The sequence below is a fragment of the Trichoderma reesei genome (assembly GCF_000167675.1).
Source record: "Trichoderma reesei QM6a unplaced genomic scaffold TRIREscaffold_9, whole genome shotgun sequence".
Taxonomy (NCBI): domain Eukaryota; kingdom Fungi; phylum Ascomycota; class Sordariomycetes; order Hypocreales; family Hypocreaceae; genus Trichoderma; species Trichoderma reesei.
This window is the reverse complement of record NW_006711156.1, coordinates 603,273-626,131: the sequence shown is the minus strand read 5'-3', so window position 1 is coordinate 626,131 and position 22,859 is coordinate 603,273. Positions and strand designations below refer to the sequence as shown.

The following is a 22,859-nucleotide window of genomic DNA, read 5'->3' as shown; positions in this document are numbered from 1 at the left end:
AAGCGAAAAAAACACACAAGACAAGATTAACCGTTCCATGCATTAAAAGAAGAACTAAGTGATCCATTCCAAAAAAAAAACCAATTCCAACTGAAACAGGCATCATCAAACAGGCCAGACAAAAGATGGCTCATCTGACACCCAAAGATGGCTTAAACGAGCACTATTTGACACCCAAAGTGCTCGAGAGAAAGATGCACAGGGGTTGCTTTGTAAAAAGTTCAGACCCGCTGGCGATGACGGCCCGAGGAGGATTCCTAAAAGCTTCGGGCCTTGTCAATGTACTCCTGGGAGGGTGTCTCGTACTCGTTGACAAAGTACGTTTCGCAGTTGCGGCCCAGCCAAGAGGTGAACTTTCCGATTTCTTCTCGAAGCCGGGATACGGATTGTTGATCCATGTTCGTCTGGGCGAGAAGTTCGGGCAGGGAAACTAAACACCAATGTCAGCCGATGTTTCTATCAAAGAAGTGTTTGGGAGACAGCTGCCGCTGTGTCATCACGAACCAATGAGGCGGGCAAGATGCTCTGCGCCGTAGACATCGCAGACACTCTTGTACTGCGCGTTCTCGTCGGCATTGTCCCAGAGTTTCCGCAGATCCATGTACTGATGACGCTCAAATCTGGAAACATGTGTGTAAGCAAAACACCAAAGTGTTGGAGTAGATAGATGCCCAAGCCCGCATACCTATAGAGCAGTATCCTACTAAGAGCCTTCTCGAAATACTCTCTGAAACCGGCAATGACCTCCTCCAAGATGTCCATACTAGACGACCCTTCTTCTCTGCGTGGCCGCTCGACAGCAAGATAGTCCTCAAAGATTTTGGAGACTGGATTTGCGTGCGGTAAGGGGACGAGCTGGTTGTTCTTGGTGATGTTCTCCCAGTCGTCGACGAGCATCGCTTGTATGTGATCAGGCACGGAAATGTTGATCATCGGTTTGCTGTGGAATGCGTCCTCCTGTGAAGTTGTGAGAATGTATTTGGGGCAAGAACTCGCAAAATGTGACGGAACAAGTGAAGTGATCGACGGCGAATACTCATAAATGGAACGTAGAGGCTTTAGAGAGGGGATGCAACAGGGAAACATGTGGGGGAAATTGAAAGGCTCCTTGGTGCGGCATCGCCAAAGAATCCAGAACCCGTTATCCAAGTTCGGCATCGCTCAGCCAGGGCAGTCTCAGGATGACTTTTGTGCCCGAGGGGACCTTCGTGCTTGGCAAGACATCTGTGCCCTTTGTGCTCGGATATATCTCCCCTCCTCAAGAAGTGCTGCGTGCCGGTTTCTCCATGTCAACCCGAGCTTGATTGGGCCTCTACGAGGATGACAGGGAGGCTCAGGAGACGACTCAGACTTGATCTTGGCTCCCGTAGCAAACTCATCTTCGAGATAGCCACAGATCCTCTCTGTCCTGTCATCGTCCGTGGTCCAGGCGCCAAAGAAGAGCTGAAGCTTCATCAGGCGGAGCAGCTCAGGAGCAATGGGGGGATTGGCCTCCTCGGCTTTGATAGCCTTTGGAGCTTGAGCAGCCATCGCGGCATAATCCGCCTCCCGGTTCTTGTATGTAATTTTGAGCCTGGTCTGGCGGCGGCGGCCAGGCTCGATGACCGGCTCGGAGGGGACCTGGGCTTCCCTTGCCAAGTCTGCGGCCCGGTTGTTGTATGTGAGCCTGAGCATAATTGCTGCAGGCTTTGAAGACGGCTGAGACCTGTGCCGGCTGGCTGGCTCAGGCCCGGACGCGGCCTGTGCCGAGGTCTTGGTGGAAGACCTCGCAGGCATCTTTCTCTCTGCGCCGGTGGTGAGGCGCGCAAGCTTGACCTTGTTGCTCCCTTTTGGAGAGCGGACTGTCGCTGGTGAAACGTCGGAGAGAGAGTAGAACCGTAGAAAAGCGGCGTTTCAATGGTCGAACGCGTATCGAGAAGGAATGCAGCCGATGTGCATATACTTCTGTCCGAGAGTTGGAAACGTTCTTACACCCGTCCGAAGCAAAGGGGAGGACAGCCACGGTTATATAGCTGACTGGTAACCCCTCCTCCGGTCTGCAGTCTCTCGCTGTTGACTCTCATCGACTGAACGGGCATAACTCGAAAGCAGCCCTCAACTCTATTTCAGGCCAGCCCTCAGCCTTGTCGTACGCCGAATGCCAGTTGAGCGAGTACAATGGGGATTATGTAGGCGCGTAGGTTTCTTCTTTGATGGAATCGGCAAGTCGCCGAACCATGAGGAGAGGGCCGGCGGACAGTTTAACACCGAAGGCTTCAAAGTATCCAACAGTATCGGCAAAGCTTGAAAGGTACGATATCTTTCCGGAGTCCTGGAGGTCCCGTCGAGGCGACGCGTTGCTTTGATTGCAGGGATCCCACGATTCCGGGCCCGGAGGCATTGAAAAGAGCACGCCACGGAACGTGCAGCAACAAAGTATGATACCGCCACATGAGGGTTGACGAGAGCAAAAGGGGTAAAAGGGAAAGAAGATGACGCGAGAAAACACATTGCAAACTGATGACAGAGTCGAAAAGAAAGGAGAAAGCCCAGAGGCAAAAGTTCAAGCTTACCTGCTCCAGCTCCCAGTCCTTGCCTCTCCGTCCGCCGCGGCCTCCCTGGGTGACGGCGGAACCGCGCTCCTCGCTGCCGCGCGCCGACTCGCCGCCAGCGCCGCCGCCTGCGCCGTTCTTGACAATCTTCTTGGGCACCTTTGACGTCTTCTGCATGCTGTTCTTGAGCTGCGCGTGGAGCTGGGCGGCCAGCTCCTTGTGCTCGTCGTCAAAGGGCCGGATCCTGTCAACGAGGACCCAGTCGTCCCAGGTGTTCTTCCAGCCCTTGTAGTGCACCTTGTAGCGGTAGCCCTCGTTGGGCTTCTCCGCCGGCTGCACGTCCATGATCTTGGCCTCGTAGAGCATGTCCATGTGGAAGCAGAGGACCTTTTCGTCCTTTGCGAACGGCGGCGGCGGCTGTTGTCGCGCCGGCGCCATGGTGGGAAAGGGAATGAGATGAGATAGATGCTTCTGCGTGGGAATTAATCTCTGCTTTTTTTTTGTTGGTTTTGGTGGACGATCAGATTTGAGGAGGTTGTTATACCTAGAAAGAGGACGAGATGGATGAGCTCTTGTATGATGGCGTCTGATAGGTAGGATTTACACTTTGATGGTGATGAAGTCTGATAAAAGTCGGAATGGCCGTTGGCAGCAGAGGATGGATGTTACAGGGAGACACGTGAGTGAGATGGACTGGAGGTGAATGAGGCAAAGACAGCTCCAGGGCGATTCAGCCCCTGCTTCTGGGGCCGCTAAAGGCTTGAGCGGTGGGAGGTGGGCGTTCTGGCACTGTGCCACTGTGAGTCGCTGCTGTTTGGACGTACAGTGTCAATACCGTGTCGGGATCTCAGACAGCTTGAACCTCCTGTGATAGAGTCCTTGCTCACGGCAAAGTCTTTCGTATTTGTAGGAGCCAGCATTTGATCATACTGAACTTGAAAGAGGATCAATATCTTTCATTGTCTGGCGTCTCAACATCATTAGCTTTGGCCAGTAGAAGCTCATCAGATACCTTTGGTGACGCCACGCCAATCTCTCTAAGAATAAGGTATCGTTCCCCTTGAGAAACGTCGAGTTCTTCTCGAGCTTTCCACGCTCCAACACGCGACGCGAATAGCCAAAAAAAAAATCATGTCCCTTTTCGTTGACTTTCTAAAACATTGTAACATGCAGAGAGCAGATTTCATAGAGACTATGGGAGCAACAAGTTTCACCAGGTCAAATTTCTTCTCTTTATTTTCCCAGGTTGAATCGGGGTATCTATACTCATAAAAACTCATTTGCCTAGATTTCATCTCACCTCATAAACGCCTTGTTGAAGACTTTTCGGATAACCATCCTAAACTTTCAATCCCCAATGCTTTTTCTCCCAAAACAGGAGAAGCAACGCACGTATGCATATGTTGAATGCTCGCCCAACCGACCTTTCCGTAATCCCAAACGATGTCAAAGAAATCATTTTTTTGCTTGTGGGTGCCGTAATAACCCGTCTTTGTCACCTAAACCATGCCCAAACGCCGATGTTGAAATCGTGCCTGGCTACTGGCGCAAACTATGCCAATGCAGCAAACATGGCAAGTTGAAAGGTTGTTTGCGCCTAATCAGCCAGACCCCTCCTACGTTGCAATAGTAGGATGAGATACAAACAAACAATGTGAGTTGTTTATTTGGCGTACTTGGCACGGAAGTACTTGGTGGCGGCGATCATGTTGGCCAGAGCCTCCTTGGTCTCCTTCCACTGGCGGGTCTTGAGACCGCAGTCGGGGTTGATCCAGAGCTGCTCAGGCTTGAGGTACTGGAGCATCTCCTCGATGCGGTCCTTGATCTCCTGCTCGCTGGGAACACGGGGAGAGTGGATGTCGTAGACACCAGGTCCGATGTGGCGGGGGTAGGCAGAGTCGACGAAGACGCTCAGCAGCTTGGCATCGGACTTGCTGTTCTCAATGGACAGAACGTCGGCATCGAGGGCAGCGATGGCGTGGAAGAAGTCCTGGAACTCAGAGTAGCAGAAGTGGGAGTGGATCTGAGTGGAGTCCTCGACGCCGGTGGTGGCCAGGCGGAAAGCGTTGACAGCCCACTTGAGGTAGGCATCACGCTCCTTGCCAGAGCGGAGAGGGAGACCCTCACGGAGAGCAGGCTCATCGACCTGGATGACGTCGACGCCGGCGGCCTCGAGGTCGACGACCTCGTCACGCAGAGCCAGAGCAAGCTGCTCGGCCTGGACGGACTGGTGGACGTCGTCACGGGGGAAAGACCATCGCAGGCAGGTGACGGGTCCAGTCAGCATACCCTTCATGGGCTTGCTGGAGACGGAGACGGCGTACTTGGACTCCTTGACGGTCATGGGGGCGGGGCGGGAGATGTCGCCGACAATGATGGGGGGTCGGACGCATCGAGAGCCGTAGCTCTGGACCCAGGCGTGGGTGGTGAAAGCATAGCCGTTCAGGCGCTCACCGAAGTACTGGACCATGTCGTTACGCTCAGGCTCACCGTGGACAAAGACGTCGAGCTCAAGCTCCTCCTGGATCTTGACATTGTCACGGATCTCCTTCTCAATGAAGGAGTCGTACTCCTCGGCGGTGATCTCGCCCTTGGTCAGCTTGTTGCGGGACAGGCGGATCTCCTTGGTCTGGGGGAAGGAGCCGATGGTGGTGGTGGGGAAGAGAGGGAGGTTGAGCTTCTTCTGCTGAGCGCTGATACGGACAGGGAACTCAGACTTGCGGTTGTAGTCGGCAGGGGTGATCTTGGCCTGACGGTCCTTGACCTGGGGGTCGTTGGTGCGGGGAGAGGTGGCGCGGGCCTGGATGGACTTGGCGTTGGCCTCGAGCTGCTCACGGACAGCGGCAGGGCCCTCAGTCACGGCCTTGGCAATGATGGCGACCTCGACAACCTTCTCGGAGGCGAAGGCGAACCAGTCGGCAATCTCAGGGTCCAGCTTCTTCTCGCTGGCGAGGGTGTGGGGAGTGTGGAGGAGAGAGGAAGAGGTGGCAACAATGACACGCTCCTTGCCGAGCTTCTGGATAGCGCTCTCGACAATCTCAATGGCGCGCTTCAGGTTGGTCTTCCAGATGTTACGTCCGTCGACAACACCGGCAGACAGGACGGTCTTGGGGCCGAGAGCACCGAGAACGGTCTCGAGCTGCTCGGGGTTGCGGACAAGGTCAATGTGAACGGCGTAGATGTCCTTGGGGACGAGGTCCAGGTTGTGGACGATGTCACCGAAGTAGGTGGTGAAGACCAGCTTGGGGATCTTGTCGCCGAGGCTGGCGAACTTCTCGTAGGCGGGCTTGAAAGCGGCCTTGGTCTTGGCAGGCAGGTCGAAGACGAGGACGGGCTCGTCGATCTGGACGGTCTCGGCACCAGCCTCCTTGAGCTGGATGAGGAGCTGCTCGTAGACGGGCAGGAGGTTGTCGAGCAGGTCAATGGGGTCGACGGTCTGGCCACGGTCGGCCTTTCCGAGGTGCAGGAAGGAGACGGGGCCGACCAGGACGGGGCGGGTAATGATACCGGCCTCCTTAGCCTCGTTGAACTCAGCAACGGCCTTGGGGGTGGCGGTCAGCTTGAAGGTCTGGCCGTCCTGGAGGGTAGGCTTGACGTAGTGGTAGTTGGAGTCGAACCACTTGACCATCTCCAGGGAGGGGACGTCAACGCCACCCTTCTGGTGGCCACGGCCCATGGCGAAGTACTGGTCAACGGTGTCAAGGCCATCCTTGGTGTATCGCTCAGGGACAGCCTGCATTGTTTCACAAATTAGCAATTGATCAGTCGGTGTGAGTTGGGGACGGATTGCAAACATACGCCAAAGTCCTGGATGTGAGAGAGAACCTGGTCGTACAGGGCAAAGTCGTTGCTGGGGATGATGTCGACGCCGGCATCCTTCTGGATCTTCCAGTGAGCCAGACGGAGCCTCTTGGCCTCGGCAAGCAGCTCAGGCTGAGAGATCTTTCCAGCCCAGTCTGCACATGTCAAGGTTAGAAGAGTTTTCGGTGTTGGGCGACGTCGGTCAAACAGGGCACGGGGACTAACAAGCTTCGGTGGCCTTCTTCAGGTCACGGTTGACACCCATACGGGGGAAACCGAGAACTGCGGACTGAACCATCTTTGCGATTGGTCTTGATATGCGGACTGGACGAATTGTGATTGATGAGAAGCTGCGAGGAAGACGAGAGTCAATTGAGATGAACGGTTGGCAAGAGCTGAGTGTCATGTGGGCGTTACGCCAATGGGGGAGGGCTGAAGGATGGAGGTTGTACTCACTGGTAATACCAATCAGATGGTCCTGCCTATATCACAGAAGCAGAAGAGAAGAGGAGGAATGAGCCCTTTGTATGGAAAAGATGAGAGAGTAAAAAGGACACGCTGGAGAGGATGGAGAGGGAAAAGGTTGGAGGAACGAGCGCGGGCAGGACCTGAATATTAAGTGAATCGAGCAGAAAAGCGCCGAGCGGGGGAGGGGTAAGACGAAGGCGGTCGGGGATTCTGCCTGGGGCTATTGTGATCGGGTCTTTTTTCCTGCATGTGGAGCAATCAATCCGCCGTGTCCTCCAAGTTTTTTTTCCTCTCTCTCCCTGGCCAATTCGAGCAAAGAGAAACACTGGGCTTTGGCTGGGGGCTGGGCGTCAGCCGGATTGCGCGATTTGCGCCATCGGAGGTGCTCGAGGGTCCTCCAACGCTTCTCTTATTCATAGCCGTGCGTAATGACGGGCCGGCCATCAATCCTTGCCTGGGGGAACCGTATCGCGTACTAGTGACATCCGCCCTAGCGCGTGGGCGAGTGTGGGCAGACCTGTGCGAATGGCCTCCCCAGCGCCGAGACGATAGCACTAGAGTACCTTGGACAGGTGCTGATAGTATGGAGTACAGGCACTCCTACCAGGTAAAATTGATGGGGACTACGGGGTGCTACCTCCAGACTAGGACCTGGTTTAGTGGAGGACAATGCGATTAACACATGCAAAATACCAGCATTCAACAGCCGTCGTACTCGTATGTACTCGTTTCTACTCGTCTTCAAGTTGCCGCTACAGACGGTGATACCTGGAAGCCGGTGAAATGAACAGAACTCGAGTGGGGGAGACAAGGAGCTTCTGGCCAGTTCATCTGTCTGGTTTACGAGTATTACTCGTACTGTCCAGTCGAGCCATCCAGAGTCAAGTCGGAGTTGGATGGCAAACTGATTATTCCCCCGGGGCAGTTGAGCTTCCTTGCTAGCGAATGAGGTGCAGAATTTTCTGCATGCTGAGCTCGCTCCATCCCGTACTCGTACCCGAAGATCCCAACCACAATCGAGATAGAGCACCCAGAACCCTCGCCACGGATCAATTGGTTCTTTGTAAATCAATTGGGGACATCATCAGGTCGACCTGCCTCGGCGTTCCGCACCTATCTTGCCCCCCTCCCCTTCTTGCTGTACTCCGTACCTATTGCTTGTATGGGGAACTGCGGGTAAGCGTAGCATGTAACGAGGAGTGAGGTATCTGTTACTGACACCGATAGCTTCCCATACCTACATGCATGAGAGCCACGCGGGATACATGCCTGCATGTCAGACTATCACAAGCAACTCTGTCTCCAGGCGAATCTGTGCCGTAACGGAGAAGGATGTCCTTCCTAGGAGAAGCAGCCGAGTTCTCTACCAGGTGCCAACATGGATCCCCCATGGTGTGCAAAGGACTCGCATCACGACATCCGTTAGGGGAGCTGAGCCGTGCCACATGAAGGTGGGTTGCTTCTCAAACCAACTACGGACTAGGAAATAAGGGTCTTTTGATTGGGTTGTAGTAATACCTACAAGGAGAAAAAAAAAAGTTGAGCTCCATTGTAGCCGATCTCGCAGTGCTCGGCTCTCGGCGAGTCAAGATTTTGGGTGAAATGCTATTCTTGCTGTTGGCGAATCCTTTTATCCGGCCAGAGAGAGAGAGCCTGAAGCCATCGACAAGAACAAGCTCTATAGCAATTGGGCCAATGTACTGCTTCATCAGCCGCTCAACGGTTTTGACACAGGCACCCGTTCTTCGTACATGTGCCAAGTAGTAGGATGATAGGTAGGATTCAGCCAATGCCGTCCGGCTTATCTGCATAAGCATCGCTTCCCTCGTCTTCCAGCCATCGCCGGCGACTAGTGTCAGGACCCCCCCAGATCAGACTCGGAGTTGCTATGCGTGGCCGTCCAAAATGGCCCGGCTTCTAGGGAGATCCGACAGCTTCCAGACCCGAGGCTGGCTTGTAAGACGGTCAAGATGCATCGCATCGGCCAATACACGTTGTTGTGGTCGCGCCCAGAGATCTCGCGAAGAAAGGGCGCTAATACTGGTGGTGATAATTTCATCAAGCCGTGAGCGTACTACCTAGTCTAGTAACTGCATCACGTTGCCGCCGCGGACGATGATAGCCGTGGCAAGCCTGGCATGGCCGATCCTTGACCTCGCAGGATGCGGATGTGGGTGCTGATGCTGAGGCTGATGCTGTGTGGTCAGTAACAACCTAGGTAGGTAAGGTAGGCGTCTACGGAGTATCTATCTCGTGTCATCTCATGCTGCCCATGACCCTACGAATACTCCGTACTCCGTACATACAAACCGCCCAACAAGAGAGTAAATTGCCCAAAATCTCCGGGATCTCGCTGGCAAGTTGCAGATTTTATTTCAGCAAATGTCAGTGGCTGACTCCGTAGGCTTCGTTGGAGATGTATGAGCGCTTTCGGAAAGGCCGGGGCAGTTGGAAGCTCTCAGTGGAATGCACAATGACTGTTATGTAGGTGCCCTTCGACCGGTGGGATAGCAAGAAAAGCCGTGGCGTAGTGGGCTTGGAGACAGTCATGGTATCTGTATGTTCGTTCGAAATTGAGGCTGTTGATTTAAATATGATGTCGGGTTTGGGCGGTTAGACGAGCCTCAGCAATAGACGCACAATAACAATATGTTGTAGCGACTGGTGACTGGGGTTCAGTCCTCAGACATTGGGCAGATGTTTCCTACAATAGCTGACTTGACCTGATTCATTCCGAATGTCATATCGCTGAACTATCATGGCCCGAGACGAATGAAAGCCACGGCTTCTAAGAGCCCAGGTGCGACAAGATTGCAAAGTCTCATCGATCTGTATTGTATCAAGGATCCCTCAACAGCAACGTGGAGAGCCCGTGTTGAAGAAACCGACGCCGACAGGATGCATAGGTATAGGGTACGCATCGAAATGATGCCAATCAGAGGTTCTGAAGATGTCAAGCTTTCGCGGTCAGACTAATAAGGCCTGAAAAGGCTTATATCTTCGTGGAAGAGAGTAATTCGTTCTTCAAACATTGCATGTGCTTGTAAAATGTCCAAGGCGACTGACTGATTCGAGTGCTGGTTGATGGTACACTTTCAGTCAATCCAAGGCTACCTAGGTACCTTGTCCATACCTTATAGCAGCAGATGCATCAAGACCCACAAATGCCTTTCACGTTGACGCGCCTCAGCATCTCAACTCATAGTCAACAACAACCTACTGCAAACACTCAACATATCTATACGCCACCAGCACACTCGCGACCTCTTGACAAAATACCTGTCACAAACCAGCCCATCATTTAAATCCCACATCAAATAGCAACAAAGAGAAACACAGTGGGATCCCCATCCGCAAACGCAGTCACAATGCCACCCACAGAATCCGACATCCTCACAAGCTACCTCCTCCAACCAGCCCCCCTCCCCTCCATCCTCACCTTCAACCAGTTCGTCCTCCTCTTCCCCCGCCAGCTCCAACACGCGCCGCAGCTGAGGTCCCTCTATCGCGACCTGCAAGCGCAGAGGAACTCGGTGATCGACGCCGTCTCCGCCAACATCGAGGACGAAGTGAAGCGCGGGGCCATCATGAGAAAGGAGGTCTTGCGGCTGAAGAGAGAGGCGGAGAGGGAGGATCTAGATGGAGAAGTCGAGATGGAGAGAGCTGTAAGTTTGCTGCAAAGAACTTCTGGGCTTGATTCCCCGTTTCTACTTGGGGGGTTTCAAGGGAAAAGATGCGCATGCTGATGACGGATGCAGTTGTTTGGCCACGATTCCGGTCTGAAGAGCGCCACGCATAGCATCCATTCCGTCATCCCCGAGCTCGAGGGTGCGGTTGGGGCCCTCGAAGCGGAGATCAAGAGGCTCGAGGATGAAGAAGCAGCACTCCAAGAATCCATTCAGCAGACAATAGGCGGATTGAGCGACCTCCGCTACGGCAAACTGGCCAACGGCAAGCTCCGGGACGAGATTGTCGACGGCTTGAAAACACTCCAAGACGCATGCGAGAGCAAATCATGACTGAACCTCATTCGCATATGTTCTTCATTTTCCTGGTCGTAAACAGCTACATAACTCATTGTGCCCGAAAGCTTACGACACCAACGGCTCTCAGGTTGGTATCATGCGCAGCAAAAAAGCCACCGGTGGTTGCTCCCCGTCTTAAATCATTTACATCACATCATTCAGCGCCCGAGGTTGGCACAAATATTCCGGTCCAGCCCATGGCAACTCGGCCAGCTCTTCCTTCAGTTCTGAGCTCGATTATTTGGGTCGGGCAGCAGCGGGGGCGCCTCCAGGAGCACCAGCCTGTCGGTTGCGCTGTTGAGCACGGTTGCCGCTGAGTTTCGCTGTTAGCTACCGCCGCGTGAATGGTCAAGGAGATGCTTGGAAAATCAACTTACATCATGCTTCGGCTGAGAAAGGAGACAATGAGCATAAACGCCCACTGGGGCAGGAGGTTGAAGGCCCAGAGGAAGTAGCCAAAGGGAATGGCCAGGCCAAGCTCTTTGGCCTTGCCGTTGAAGGGGTGGAACCACGACTCGATGAGGGTAAACTCCTTCTTATCGCCAGCCTCGTACAGCGCGACCAGCTCGTCCGAGGTGACGGTGGTGAGGTTGAGCCTCCGCTTGTAGACGTCGATCGGGGCCGGCTTGGGGAGCATCTCGAAGGCCCAGATCTGGCCAATGCCGGCGGACCACGAGTTGCAGAGGATGGGCTGGTCGTCGCAGTTGACATAGCCCATGTGAGGTGCCGCGGGGAGCTGGGCAAACTTGACTGCCGTCTCGTTGAAGGCAGCCTCAGCCTGACCACATCGGCCTAGGAGAAAGAATGTGTGTTAACCAAAGAAGTTTATGTCGACGCAAAAGGAGCTGGCCAGCTCATACCATAGCACGTCTTGTTGCCGCCGCTGATCAGAACCCACCACTCTACGGGCACCTTTGCATCGGGGGCAACAGGCTCGTAGAGCGTCTCTTCCCAGTTGTGCAGGCCCAGGACGGACAGCTTCTTGGGCCCCGTCTTGGCCTCGTGAGCGGCGACGTCATCGTACTTGCTGGGAGAGGGCAGATAGGCGCTGTATTTGCCAATGAGCTGCTGGAACTGGGCAACGTATTGGTCGAGGGGATTTTCATGGGCGGCAGAGAGCGCGGGCAGAGCCGCCACGAGAGCAGCTGCGGAGAAGCGCATGGCGAAGCTGTTTGTGCTGTTGTGGGGAAGAAGTCTTTTGGATACCGGCCAATGGACAGGGCTGTGCTGTAGACAATTGTGCAGAGAGGGTAATGGAACCGATGAGAGAGACAAAGCCGATCAGTTGAAACCCGAAATGTTATTACGATTAGATTGGCCTATACTCGTACACAAAGGAACGCGACGAGGAAGTAGAAGAAGAAGAAGAAGAGGAGGAGGAGGAGGAGGTGAAGAGGAAAGAGAGCTATGAAGATGGCGGGAATGCTAAGAATCTCTAGTACCTCGAGAGGTCCCAAGCGCAAGACAGAAGAGATTTGTTGGAGACGGGAAATGTGGCCCTATTACTGTAGGTACTTCCCTGCCGCATCCAAGGTAAGGTAGGTGGTACCTTGCCGAGTGCTCTGGCTCGACGGTCTGATTTGTTGAGAATTCCTCTCGGCCTTGACCCTTACCCTTAGGCACTGTACTGTACTTGTACATGCTCCGTAACGATGAAGCGGTGTTAGTATTACCTAGCAGTTCAACAAAAGCTGAGGGCCAAGAGATCCATCCTGGAGCGCTCTGAGGACTTTTTGTTTGCTTGCGTCTTAGCGCGCGGAGGTGGATGGAGTTTTTTGGGCGGGAAAAGGCGTTCGGCTTGAGGGGGGGGGATCACCTCATTCTTGACATGTGCTTTGCCAATAGATGGCAATGTGCAGTGCTCTGCGATACAGTAGCCTTATGATAGCAGGGCTACTCCATTTCGTTGTCTTTGATCTTGTTGAATATGCCACTCGTATCTGGGTATAAGGGCTGTGTCTAGGTAATTGTGACGCAGGGACCATAAATCAGACCGATCTGATAGCTGGAGACCTATGCGATTAATACCAACAGAGCCGTGCTGCAACGTGCTGTAAATCCGGGCGCGGGGTTCCAAAGGCGCCCGGTTTCTGGAGGCCGAATGGCGCTGGGGCCCCGCTAGAAAAAAGAAAAGAAAAAAGTGCCGTCACTGGATGCAGTTCTAGTTAGAGGCGTCGCAAACTGATTGGAAGCTTGAGGTCAACTTTACATGCAAGATTGATGCTGATGATGGTTCTTGTTTGTCCTCCACACTGAACTGAACTCATCCAGCTCAGTTCAGCAAAGTAATACTTTCTTGCGCAAGCTTCATCACATAATGGTAATCCACCCTTTTGTCTTCCCTCTCCTCAAGTCACAGCCCTGCTAACCCCATCTCCTCCATCACAGGCGCCCGTTCCCAACCGCAAACGCGGGCGCCCCTCCAACGCGTCCAAGCTCGACCTCGACGCGTCGCAAGAGCGCAACGATGCGACAGAGGCATACGATACCGATGCGCCCGACCAGCTGCGCCCCAAGAAGCGCGGCAGGCCAAGGAAAACTGCAGCTTCTCCCAGTTCCGCCGAGCCGAGCCCGACACCAGAGAGCTCCAAGCCCGCAAAGAGGAGAGGAAGACCGTCGCTAAAAGGCAAGGCGAGAGATGCGGACCGGGAGGCGATGAGCTTGGATGAAGCGACGCCGGCGCAGCAGAAGAGGAAGCGAGGGCGTCCTTCGTTGAAGGATAGAGGGATAGAAGATGAAGGCACCCCGAGCAGTTCCCAGCGAAGTAGCGCTGCACGAGACTCGGAAGAAGACCAGCTGCAAGACAAGCCCTCGAATCACACAAACATACCTGTCAAGCGGAAACGAGGCCGTCCATCTCTGCAGGCCATGCGGCAGGAAGAAGAGGCAGCTTCGGAGCGCGCTTCAACAAAGGGGAAGCAACAGGCGCAGCCGCGAAAACGAGGACGGCCATCGCTACGAGACATCAGTGCTCCCAACGAGATGCAGAAGAGGCCAAGTGATGACGCCAAAGCGGCTGCCGATAGCCCATCACAAACAACATCAGGCAAACGCCGTGGCCGCCCTCCCAAAAGCGGCAGAGCATCGTCAGGGGCAGTGACAGGAGGAGGAGGAGAATCGTCTGCTCCCAGCGCGAAGAGACGCCCCGAGGCCGAGTCAGAGCAAGCGGCAGATACGCATACACCAAAGAAGAAACAGCGCCGAACTCACCAAGATGCGGTGACCGCCGAAGAAGACAACGACGACGACGACCTCCCCCCATCTCCCGAGAAGCCCTACCCTCACGTCTCGCCTCACGTGCACCGCGTCCGGCAGTCCACCATTGAATCGAAATGGAGCCCTTTGCCAGAGTCTACCATCTCAGCCGCCGCGTCAATGCTCGCTCTCGCCCACCGACCCATCCTCCAGCGCCTCTCCAACAGCGAGCAGCGCCATAACCAAACTTCCGCCGCGCTGCGCCTCGTGACGCACCGCATCACGCGCAAGATTGCGCGAGGCATTCCCTTTCCCCCCGCAAGCATGCCCTCCGCAAGGGCTCCCCGCGGGAGGCAACAAGCTGGTGCCGGTTCAGTCCCCACCGCCGCCGCCGCCGCCGCCGTGAGCGACGGCCGCGCCACGGAGCTGGACTTTGAGAGCGTGCTGGACGCCAAGCAGGCTCTGGAGCGACAGCTCGACCCGGCGCTCCACGCGGTCGAGCTGCTGGAGCGGGAAAAGGAGAAGCTGGAGCGGGAGCTCGAGAGGGACTACGAGGCGCTGCGCAACTTGGAGTCGAGCGCAAAGGCTCAAGGGAGGGAGTATCGCGGGCTGCTGAAGAAGGCGCACGTCCTTGCGCCGACGCCCGAGATGTTGCTTTCGCAGAGGAAGAAGATGGCGGAGCAGGACGTTTACTTTAATCATTCTGGGAGTTCATCTCCTGGCGGGCTGTTCAGTGTAAGTTTGTCACTTGACCCTCTCCATCGCATAGAGATACTGGTGGGAGAAAGAAGGTGTTTGTGTGAAGTTGCTAACGGTCGATGTATTCTAGAACCTCGAAGATCCTGAACTCAAGGCTCTAGCTCTCCAACTCAGCGACCACATGGAGAGCATAAAGACCAATCTTCAACAAGCAGACGGCATCGTGCCGCAGTTGGCGCGCAGTCGGGCTGCTCTACAGGATGTTCTGTTTAGGCATCTGAGTCAAGAGCAGTATGATCGTGTAGTACTTGGATGAAACAGGTCCAAGTGAAGAAATCATACCTGATGATTCATATGGGAAGGGTTTTTGTATTCATGGATTTGGCGGCGTCAAAAGGTGTTTCCACTCCAGGGAAATGGGTCAGCGAGGGATAAGTTTTTAGAGATGGAACATGACTGCGTCTTGTGGTTTCGATGTCTTTTGATGGAGTCGTATGAATAGTAGTGATGACGAAGATGTGGAATATGAGTTACTGTACGTCATTGAGAGCATCACAACAAACCCGTCCAAATTACTTCTTTGCTTGAAGTTGGCACACCTAGCACAAGCATCATGATAGCCCGAGACTGTATAAACGTCACAAGTCGTTCAATTCGGAAAAGAGGTTGCCCTGAGATATCGCTTTCAACAGCCTATCGAATATACACAAACGAATGATAAAAGAGGAGTGTCTCCCAAAGAAGTACACTCGCTCGCTCACACACACAGCAGCAAAGCCTGTCTGCCCAAATACAAAAGAAACCAACCCACAAGCCGGAGACAAAAGAAAAATAGCCCATGATGGTAGAAACCACGTGAATCCAAAACGTCTATCATGCAACAGCGTAGAGAAACCCTGATTCGAAATTCCCTGTTCTATTTTGGACCATGATCTATTGAAGTTGCCATCATGTGCGTCCTTCTTGTCTTGGAGCTAGCCCAGGCTCGAGATTCCGTTTTGATCCAATTTTCCCACCCTTGATTGTACAAGTGTTGTTACAAGGCTATTGACCGATGAAGGAGTAACCCTTTATCGGCGGAGACGGGCAAAGCCAGAGGGACGAGCAACGCCGGTGGGGGCAGTGCCGTTGTTGACGGGGTAGGGCTGGACAGTGACAGTGGCACGGACGGTGGTGGTCAGGTCAGTAGGGCAGGGGGTGCTGATGACGGCAGAGGGGGTGGTAGCCGCCGCATCGGAGCCGCTGCCCTCGGAGCCAGAGCCCTCTGAGCCGGAGCCCTCAGAGCCGGAGCCCTCAGAGCCGGAGCCGGAGCCGGAGGAGCCAGAGTCGGAGCCAGAGCCAGAGCCAGAGCTGCCAGAGCCGTTCTCAACACCCTTGTCAGTAACGGCGGGAGCGGAGCCAGAGTCACAAGAGCTGGGGGCAATGGTGACATAGACGGTCGAGGCAGGGACAGTGACAGTCTCCTTGGCAACGGTGACGGTGACGGTAGCGGCGTTGGCGCAAGAGCCCTCGCCGTTGGCAGGGGGGACGTCACCACCAGTGTTGGAGCCAGAGCTGCCAGAGCCAGACTGCTCGGGGACAACAGTGACGGTGGTGGTGCCAGTGCTGGTAGCAGTGGTGGTGGTGGTGGGCTGAGCGTTGCCACCGTTGCCGACAACGCTGGTGAGCGTGATGGTCTGCTGGGTGGTGGCCTTGATGGTGGTGGTGACGACGGAGGTATCAGCTCCCTTGCCAATGGTGTAGGTCAGGGTCTTCTCGGTAACAACATCGGAGACGGTGACACTGGCACCGGCGCTGGGAGGAGGAGTGACAGCAGCGGGAGGCGTGCCCTTGATGGTAGAGCCGGTGATGACGCCCGAGGAGTGAGCAGCCTGGAGCGAGGAGGAGATGCTCGAGGCCTCGGCCACGGGGCAGACGGTGGTGGCCAAGACAATGGTGTCAGTGACAATGACGGGAGTGACGGCCGAGTCGGGCAGGCTGCCCACGCCGGTCGAGTTGAGGCGAGCCGGGCAGTTGGTGACAGTGGGAGCACAGCTGATGACGGTGTGGACCGAGGTGGCGATGACGGTCAGAGTCGTGGGAGCAGCATCGTCAACAGCAACACTGGTGGTGTTGGACCTGGGGAAGTGCAGGTGGCGGATCGGCTGGCTGGCAGAGGCCAGGCTGGCGAAGAGGCCAAAAGCAGCAACGGCAGCAGACTTCATCTTGATGGCTGGTTGTGTGGTGTTTGGTGTTGATAAGCTGACGAGGGCGATGATCGATTCCGTTTCAACGTGGCAGACTCAGTTTGCTCACGCTTCTATAAACAATGCTGGAGAGAGAGTGGACGGTCGACGTCAAGCCGATGGGAGGAAACAAGGCTGGCTTGATTTCCGAGAGAGCTGTAAAGAGTGGAAGTAGCTGTCAAACCGACGAGCTGGAACAAACAGGGACAGAGCACAAACGAACACTTCTTGACGAGGAGAGAAGAGAAGAAAGAAGAGGAGAAGAGGAGGCCGGGTAACGAGAGCTGGATACGGGCCCTTTTTGTCGTCTGGGCAAACGCCATCCCCCATCACCAGGCAAACAAAACACACAAACGCCCCCCTCATCACAATGCCGGTCCCCACGCCCTCCCACGCACCCATCCTTCCACTCTCACTTCTGACTCCTCTCCCACCTCTCTCGGCCGGCCTCTGTCCGCACCACTCCGGCATGCGTCAATTGATTGCTGACTGTCCTCCTCCCATGATCCATGCCTGCAAGGCTGCCCCCTGACGGAGTCGAAGCCGTTCTCGATGTCACCATCTGGCGGCGCTAGACCTGCCCAAGAGCCTGCTAATACATGCTAGTCCAGGGGCCGATGCAGGTACGCAGCGCCAGGCCGGAGCCGCATCAGCGTCTGAGACACGCCCGCAGCCAATCAGTCGCTCCATCGGCGCATTTGCCCTGTCGACGGGCTTCGGCGAGCTGGGCGTTGGGTTCGCGGTGGCGCTGGGCTGACCCGAAGGATGTGGGAAGACGGAAGAACGGCTGATGGGAATCTTCTCGACCTTGCTTGGTATTTTCGATGCTCGGGTTTTCTGCCTTTGAGTTGCCTGCCTGAGTAATCAAAGGGTGGTGGGCGGTGAAGGGGTGAGTAATCTTCACAGCTCAAGAGGCAGGCACAGAGCATCCCACAATCATCAGGGCCTTGCCTCACTCAACCCCCCCCCTTTCAACACCATCGTCTTCTTCTGGCGGCTTCTGCATGCAAAACCCCTGGCAACATGCTACTATCGCACACAACGGATTCCTTCAGCCCTCCCTGGCCAGACCCTCCAAATGAGGGCAAAGTCCGTCGCCCGAACCCTCGACCGAATCAATCTCGCCCGCCGCCTCCCATTGGCTCGACCTCTTTCGGGGCGGCGACCAAAACACCAGCAGGGCCCTTAATTTGCACCGCCCAACATGCAATGCAGCATGCAGTCATTCTATGCCTTGGCTCTTGTTCATTTCCACCGCTTGGATCCGTGTAACCGCCTGCTGTTAGTGCGGGTTGTTGCCAAGCAGGTACTATTACGCAGCAGCTCGTCCGAGTTCGTTTGATTGCCATTCCCCAACCCAACGCCTCGACGCTGCAGCATCTCGTGCGTAATCGCATCTCACTAATTCGCTCAAGGACGCCATTCAGCTAGGCCTCTGCCTGCTGTCGTCGTGGGCCATGTTCACCGTCACATTCCCAGAACAACGTCCGCCCCGTCGGATTGGGGGAACAGAGCAGCCCCCGCAGACGAGCCCCCCTGCCGCTGTGCCTTTTTGTGAAACGGCCAGCTGCTGGCAACTCGTTTTAACTCGCGCCTTCAGGGTCAGTAATCGCTCGACTCGTCATGCCGCTACGCCGATAACAGCCAAAGCCGAAAGTTGCGAGTTATTGACCCGGGCTGAGTCTGGCGCGGTGTCAGTCAACCTCGCCAAGCTCCGAACCGTTCCTGTATCACCCCGTATCTAATACTGTTGCCAATAGTGTTCCTGCGACCGCTCGCTTCACGTTTCCTCAAGGCACGGGCCAGCCAACCTTATTCTCCAGAACACGTTTGAGATACTACACGCAAGCGGCCCCTGCGTCACAGCGAGCAAGTTTCCCTGCTTCGCTTCGTCGCAGACCTGCAGGCCAGGTACCTTGGCTTCCTTGGGTACGGAGTACGAAGTATCTGCTCGTACGAGCTTACACGTATTCGCATCTGGCCACGCCAGCCCTTGTCTTCGCTTTCGTTTGTTCCTGTGTTGTTATCAGATTGGTAGGAAAGGTGACGGTCCGATGTGCCTGGTTCGTACGCCAGGGACACTGGTGTGAGGAGTTCTTCGAGTAGGCCACGACTGCAAGAGTACGAATCACGGTGTGACGGTTACTCCACCACCGAGTCTCCAGGCGCGCACCCAAATGCCCCTCGGGAACAGGAACTCCTTGTGGTACCCGGTGAGCCATCTTGGGCTGGACAGCTGCCACCGTTTGCACTGAGATTGCGCCTTAGCGGAGTGTCATTCTTCACAGGCAAGCGTCTCGCGTGTCTGCCCAGATGTATGCGGTTCTAAGGCACATCGGTCTCTTCATGCGTCCATTTACGGACAACGCCGTTTAATTACGACTCTATTAATCTGTTCTGGCGGGGCTTGAGCAAGGACATGAGATGCCAACGACTTCTACGCCTCCATATCCCATTATTCCACTTCTTCTATCCTTGGCCGTGGTCGTCCAGAAGCATCCACGAGGGTGCCCTCTGGGTTGACGTGCAATCCCGCTAATCTTGTCAAACCAGGCACGGCGCTTGCTTCCGCCTGGCTCGGCAACAGACTTGCCATGCCCCAATTCTCGAGGCTTTCCACCACGTCGCGTGCGTGCTGCTGCACCAGGCCGTCGTTATCGGTTGCCGCAATGTACTCGAGAGTTCTCTGTATGTCCTCACGGCTCTGATCTGTGAGCCCGAACCCCAGCTTCTGGCCAGACTCCTTGGCCTTGTCCAAAGCTCTTACGAAACTGAGAATGACGAGGATGGCCGCTCGCCGAAGTATGCCCTTTTCCAGCTCCGGCTCCATGGCGAGGACGTTGATGCTGAGGTCAACGCCGGCTGAGACCAAAGTCGGCCCCATGCCGATAATGTTCGTCTCCATGGCGTTTCCAAAGATGGACAGAGCCGAGGTCCGCATTCGAACGTCCTCACTGCCCCTTTTGCTCTCCCACCCCTGGACAATTTGCGCCAAGATCTCCTTATTCGCCGCCTGCTCTGGAGTTTCTTCCTCGTCTTCCATGTCAATGTCGTCGTCTACTTCACCGCTTGCTTCTGCCTTTTTCCTCTTCAGTTCATTCAGCCGTTCCTCTCGTGCCTGCTTGGCCATGGTCTTTGGCCTGTAACCCCGTCTGCTGGCAATCGACAGCATAGTTTCTCCCGTGTTCTGAGCGACCTCTCCTGTAAAGGTCTCCCCTAATCTCTCGATGACCTGGAGAATCGCCTCGCCGAATCGGAGACGCGTGTCTGTGTTCAACCGTTCCTGTGCATCCAAGTAATTGTCGAGAAGCTCCTGCATGGTCGCCCTAGGGTGCTTGTTCGCCAACAGCGTGAATATCTTGATGACTCGCAGGTTGATAAAGTCCTCGTTCTCTTTCAGGAGATTCGACATAAGCACTGTGACAGCTGCAATGTCCAATATTGGGCTTTCCGCCACTATCAGGCTGGATAGTAGGTTAAGGCCCTCGGAAACCACCGGCGGCGGGTTGCCATCTCCAGTGATATAGTTCATCGCCAGATTATAAGTCCTGCGGTCTTCAATCTGACGCGCAGTAGGAGCGGCTGTCTTGTCGTCTGGCTTTTCCACATCGTCCCTGTACTTGAGAAGCATCGACAGGTTGTTCGCAGTGGTAGATGCCTCGCCTCGATCTTCGCGACCAATTCGCGCCAGTGCCTCCTCCACAACTTCCAGCTCAGCTGGGTTGATGTCCGATTTCTGGAACGTTGGCGCTGTAATTACCAGGTTTAGTAAACTGAGTACAACTGCAATGATATCATCCCCGAGGGGCGCCTGGCTGTCGGCTCGCAGCACATGGGATATGAGTTCGAGCAGTTGATCAAAGTGGCTGATCAGCTTTTCCGGGGCCTTGTCCATGAATTTTTGAAGTAGAGTCACGTCGACTAAGTCCTGAACAGTAGAGCTCGCATCTTCCTCCTGAGTGACGACCTGTATGATTGAGCCACCGCTCTGTTTGCCGGCTGATTGAATCCATCGTCGGAGGAGGTATAAGAAGACCGAAGAGACTTCCTCTGTGGCACACACGGAACTTATAAACTCGACCAGCGTGGCCGACTTGTGCTCGATTTCTCCCCAGTCTAGGTCCATCTCTTGACTCTGCTCGGAAAAGGTACGCTGAGTGCATTCTATCCCGCCATTGGATGAGAGCCGATATTTCCATTTGAGGCCCTCCTCTCCACTAAGTGAGCCTTTGCACTGGATATCGCGTATAAATGGAGTGATGTTATCCACGTCGCCGAATAGTCTAAAGTGTGTCTGCACCAGAATCCGCGCAGGCCTGCAGAAGCGACTGTCTGTTTCTCGAGACGGGTTGATCCAAGAAGCAAGCGCCCAAAGTTGTAAGCGAACAGGCTTCAAGACTCGTTTGCAAAGGCCAGGCGATGGGTTGGACATGATGAGCAGCTCTAGTCGTTTGAGCGCCCTCTCGAGGTCGGAAGCAGCAACGAGGACCTTTTCCCGTCCCAGCTCAACGACTTCCTCGACGTCATCTGAATCGAGAGAGGGATCCTTCTTGAAACTTTTCAGCGACGGGTTGATGGCTTCTATCAGAGGCTGAACAAAGGCATTCCATCCAGGCGCCCCTATTTCCTTTCATCAGTATGCGAGTGAATGGACATTATCATGCAAAAAGACATTCAGTCTTACCTGGCGCTCCAAACTGCTTCTTCCCCAAGATCCCAAACCCCACAATCTGCGCCGCCGTCTTCGCAACATCCGGTCCAGCCTCGCCATCGAACAGAGCAAACAACTGGCCCGATATCCCCTCGAACCACTGCTGAGCACCCATCGTAGCCGGCACAGACGAGAGCAGCTTCGTCGCAACGGCGACCGCCTCATGCGTGATGGCAGCCCCTTGCTTTCCGCTGGCGGCGTCCTCGGCGGGCTTCCCGGTATTGCTCGGATGCACCGCAAACACAAACTCCATCGTGGCTCGAACCCCGTCGGGCCGCAGCGGCAGCTGGGTTAGAGTCCTCATTAAGGGTTCTCTTAACCATGGCGGGAGCACGTTTGGCTTGATCAGGGCGTTGAGAACGTGTATCAAGATCCATGTTTGCGTTCTAGATATGTGTGTCAGGGTCCATACTTGGAGATACTGCGGTAGTTAGTTTAATGTAGCCTCGCCTACCTCTCAATAAGCTCATTGTATTCTCGCAAGCCATCTCGCCGGCTCTCTTGGGAAGCAGACGGATCAAAGGCCTTTTTTGCGGCATCTACGATATCCTGTGTGATCTTTGGTTGGGATTGTTGAGACTTTGCAGAGTCTGCCATAGTAGAAGGCACTGTGAGTGCAGCTAGAAAGCATCCGAAATTTGTTTCCTATACAAAACCTCGCTTTGGTGCAAGTTGACCTTGGACTTGGAGGTTGCGCTGCCTTGGTATCACATGGAAATGCTGGGAGACTACCGGGATGTGCGAAGCACTGATGTCAAGCCAACACTGACAGCTGTGGGGGATGTGGCTGGTGAATGGTGGCTCAGCGATCCGCGGATGTGTCACGTGCTGGCGCGTTTGTGGCTGTGGTCTGTGCGCAAGCTCCCCTCGATATAGCTTCCCCACGCGTTTCCCTGTGTTTACTTGCCTACCTACTCACTCACCAAGAACCACCAGAGCCGCTCCCGATACGCCAATCCCTCGATTTGCTGCTTGAGACGTCGTCGTCGTCTGAATATACGTCCTTATAGTACGTCTCGCCCCCCAGATCTCTTCATGTAACTCAAGGTCAAGCCCCCTTCGTTGCCCTCGAAAGCAACGCTCATCTGCACGTCGCCTCCCCTACAGTTTCCCGACTCTCGTTTTCCGCAAGGAATGTCTATCGCAGACCCCTCTTCCAAGGCTTGGTCGGCCGCAATGTGCCGCGTCCGAGCCTGCTCCAGGA

At 55.0% G+C, this 22,859-nt stretch overlaps 7 protein-coding genes across 7 annotated transcripts; 2 read left to right on the top strand and 5 right to left on the bottom strand.

Annotated features, from left to right (window-relative positions):
* Nucleotides 1–257: 257 nt before the first annotated feature.
* TRIREDRAFT_62071 (uncharacterized protein) lies at nucleotides 258–2,969 on the bottom strand (the record flags this gene model as incomplete). Its single annotated transcript, XM_006965284.1, has 4 exons — nucleotides 258–430; nucleotides 505–620; nucleotides 686–957; nucleotides 2,553–2,969. The coding sequence occupies 4 exons, from the start codon at nucleotides 2,967–2,969 to the stop codon at nucleotides 258–260; spliced, it is 978 nt and encodes a 325-aa protein (XP_006965346.1).
* Nucleotides 2,970–3,970: 1,001 nt separating this feature from the next.
* On the bottom strand, nucleotides 3,971–6,880 carry TRIREDRAFT_121820 (uncharacterized protein). The gene is made up of 4 exons (XM_006965283.1): nucleotides 6,789–6,880; nucleotides 6,558–6,682; nucleotides 6,330–6,487; nucleotides 3,971–6,264 (listed from the first exon to the last, which is right to left on the bottom strand). Exons 2-4 carry the CDS (start codon nucleotides 6,628–6,630, stop codon nucleotides 4,195–4,197), a joined length of 2,301 nt encoding a protein of 766 aa, XP_006965345.1. The 5' UTR covers nucleotides 6,631–6,682; nucleotides 6,789–6,880; the 3' UTR covers nucleotides 3,971–4,194.
* Nucleotides 6,881–10,168: 3,288 nt separating this feature from the next.
* TRIREDRAFT_61530 (uncharacterized protein) lies at nucleotides 10,169–10,819 on the top strand (the record flags this gene model as incomplete). The annotated part of the gene is made up of 2 exons (XM_006965419.1): nucleotides 10,169–10,465; nucleotides 10,559–10,819. 2 exons carry the CDS (start codon nucleotides 10,169–10,171, stop codon nucleotides 10,817–10,819), a joined length of 558 nt encoding a protein of 185 aa, XP_006965481.1.
* A 379-nt stretch (nucleotides 10,820–11,198) lies between these two features.
* Nucleotides 11,199–11,986, bottom strand: TRIREDRAFT_61567 (uncharacterized protein; the record flags this gene model as incomplete). The annotated part of the gene is made up of 2 exons (XM_006965282.1): nucleotides 11,199–11,617; nucleotides 11,686–11,986. The coding sequence occupies 2 exons, from the start codon at nucleotides 11,984–11,986 to the stop codon at nucleotides 11,199–11,201; spliced, it is 720 nt and encodes a 239-aa protein (XP_006965344.1).
* Nucleotides 11,987–13,142: 1,156 nt separating this feature from the next.
* TRIREDRAFT_107389 (uncharacterized protein) lies at nucleotides 13,143–15,035 on the top strand (the record flags this gene model as incomplete). The annotated part of the gene is made up of 3 exons (XM_006965418.1): nucleotides 13,143–13,145; nucleotides 13,214–14,755; nucleotides 14,850–15,035. The coding sequence occupies 3 exons, from the start codon at nucleotides 13,143–13,145 to the stop codon at nucleotides 15,033–15,035; spliced, it is 1,731 nt and encodes a 576-aa protein (XP_006965480.1).
* A 754-nt stretch (nucleotides 15,036–15,789) lies between these two features.
* Nucleotides 15,790–17,144, bottom strand: TRIREDRAFT_121818 (uncharacterized protein; the record flags this gene model as incomplete). The annotated part of the gene is made up of 1 exon (XM_006965281.1): nucleotides 15,790–17,144. Exon 1 carries the CDS (start codon nucleotides 16,921–16,923, stop codon nucleotides 15,790–15,792), a length of 1,134 nt encoding a protein of 377 aa, XP_006965343.1. The 5' UTR covers nucleotides 16,924–17,144.
* A 2,255-nt stretch (nucleotides 17,145–19,399) lies between these two features.
* Nucleotides 19,400–22,252, bottom strand: TRIREDRAFT_61771 (uncharacterized protein; the record flags this gene model as incomplete). The annotated part of the gene is made up of 4 exons (XM_006965280.1): nucleotides 19,400–20,992; nucleotides 21,215–21,564; nucleotides 21,629–22,041; nucleotides 22,110–22,252. The coding sequence occupies 4 exons, from the start codon at nucleotides 22,250–22,252 to the stop codon at nucleotides 19,400–19,402; spliced, it is 2,499 nt and encodes an 832-aa protein (XP_006965342.1).
* Between the last annotated feature and the right edge of the window lie 607 nt (nucleotides 22,253–22,859).

Bases quoted from the DNA above. Each gene is read 5' to 3' on its own strand.
- TRIREDRAFT_121820 (XM_006965283.1), bottom strand. From the start codon at position 6,630: ATGGTTCAGTCCGCAGTTCTCGGTTTCCCCCGTATGGGTGTCAACCGT. The intron at 6,488-6,557 runs GTTAGTCCCCGT...TGACATGTGCAG, and splicing joins GAAGAAGGCCACCGAAGCTT to ACTGGGCTGGAAAGATCTCT. The intron at 6,265-6,329 runs GTATGTTTGCAA...GAAACAATGCAG, and splicing joins CTCACATCCAGGACTTTGGC to GCTGTCCCTGAGCGATACAC.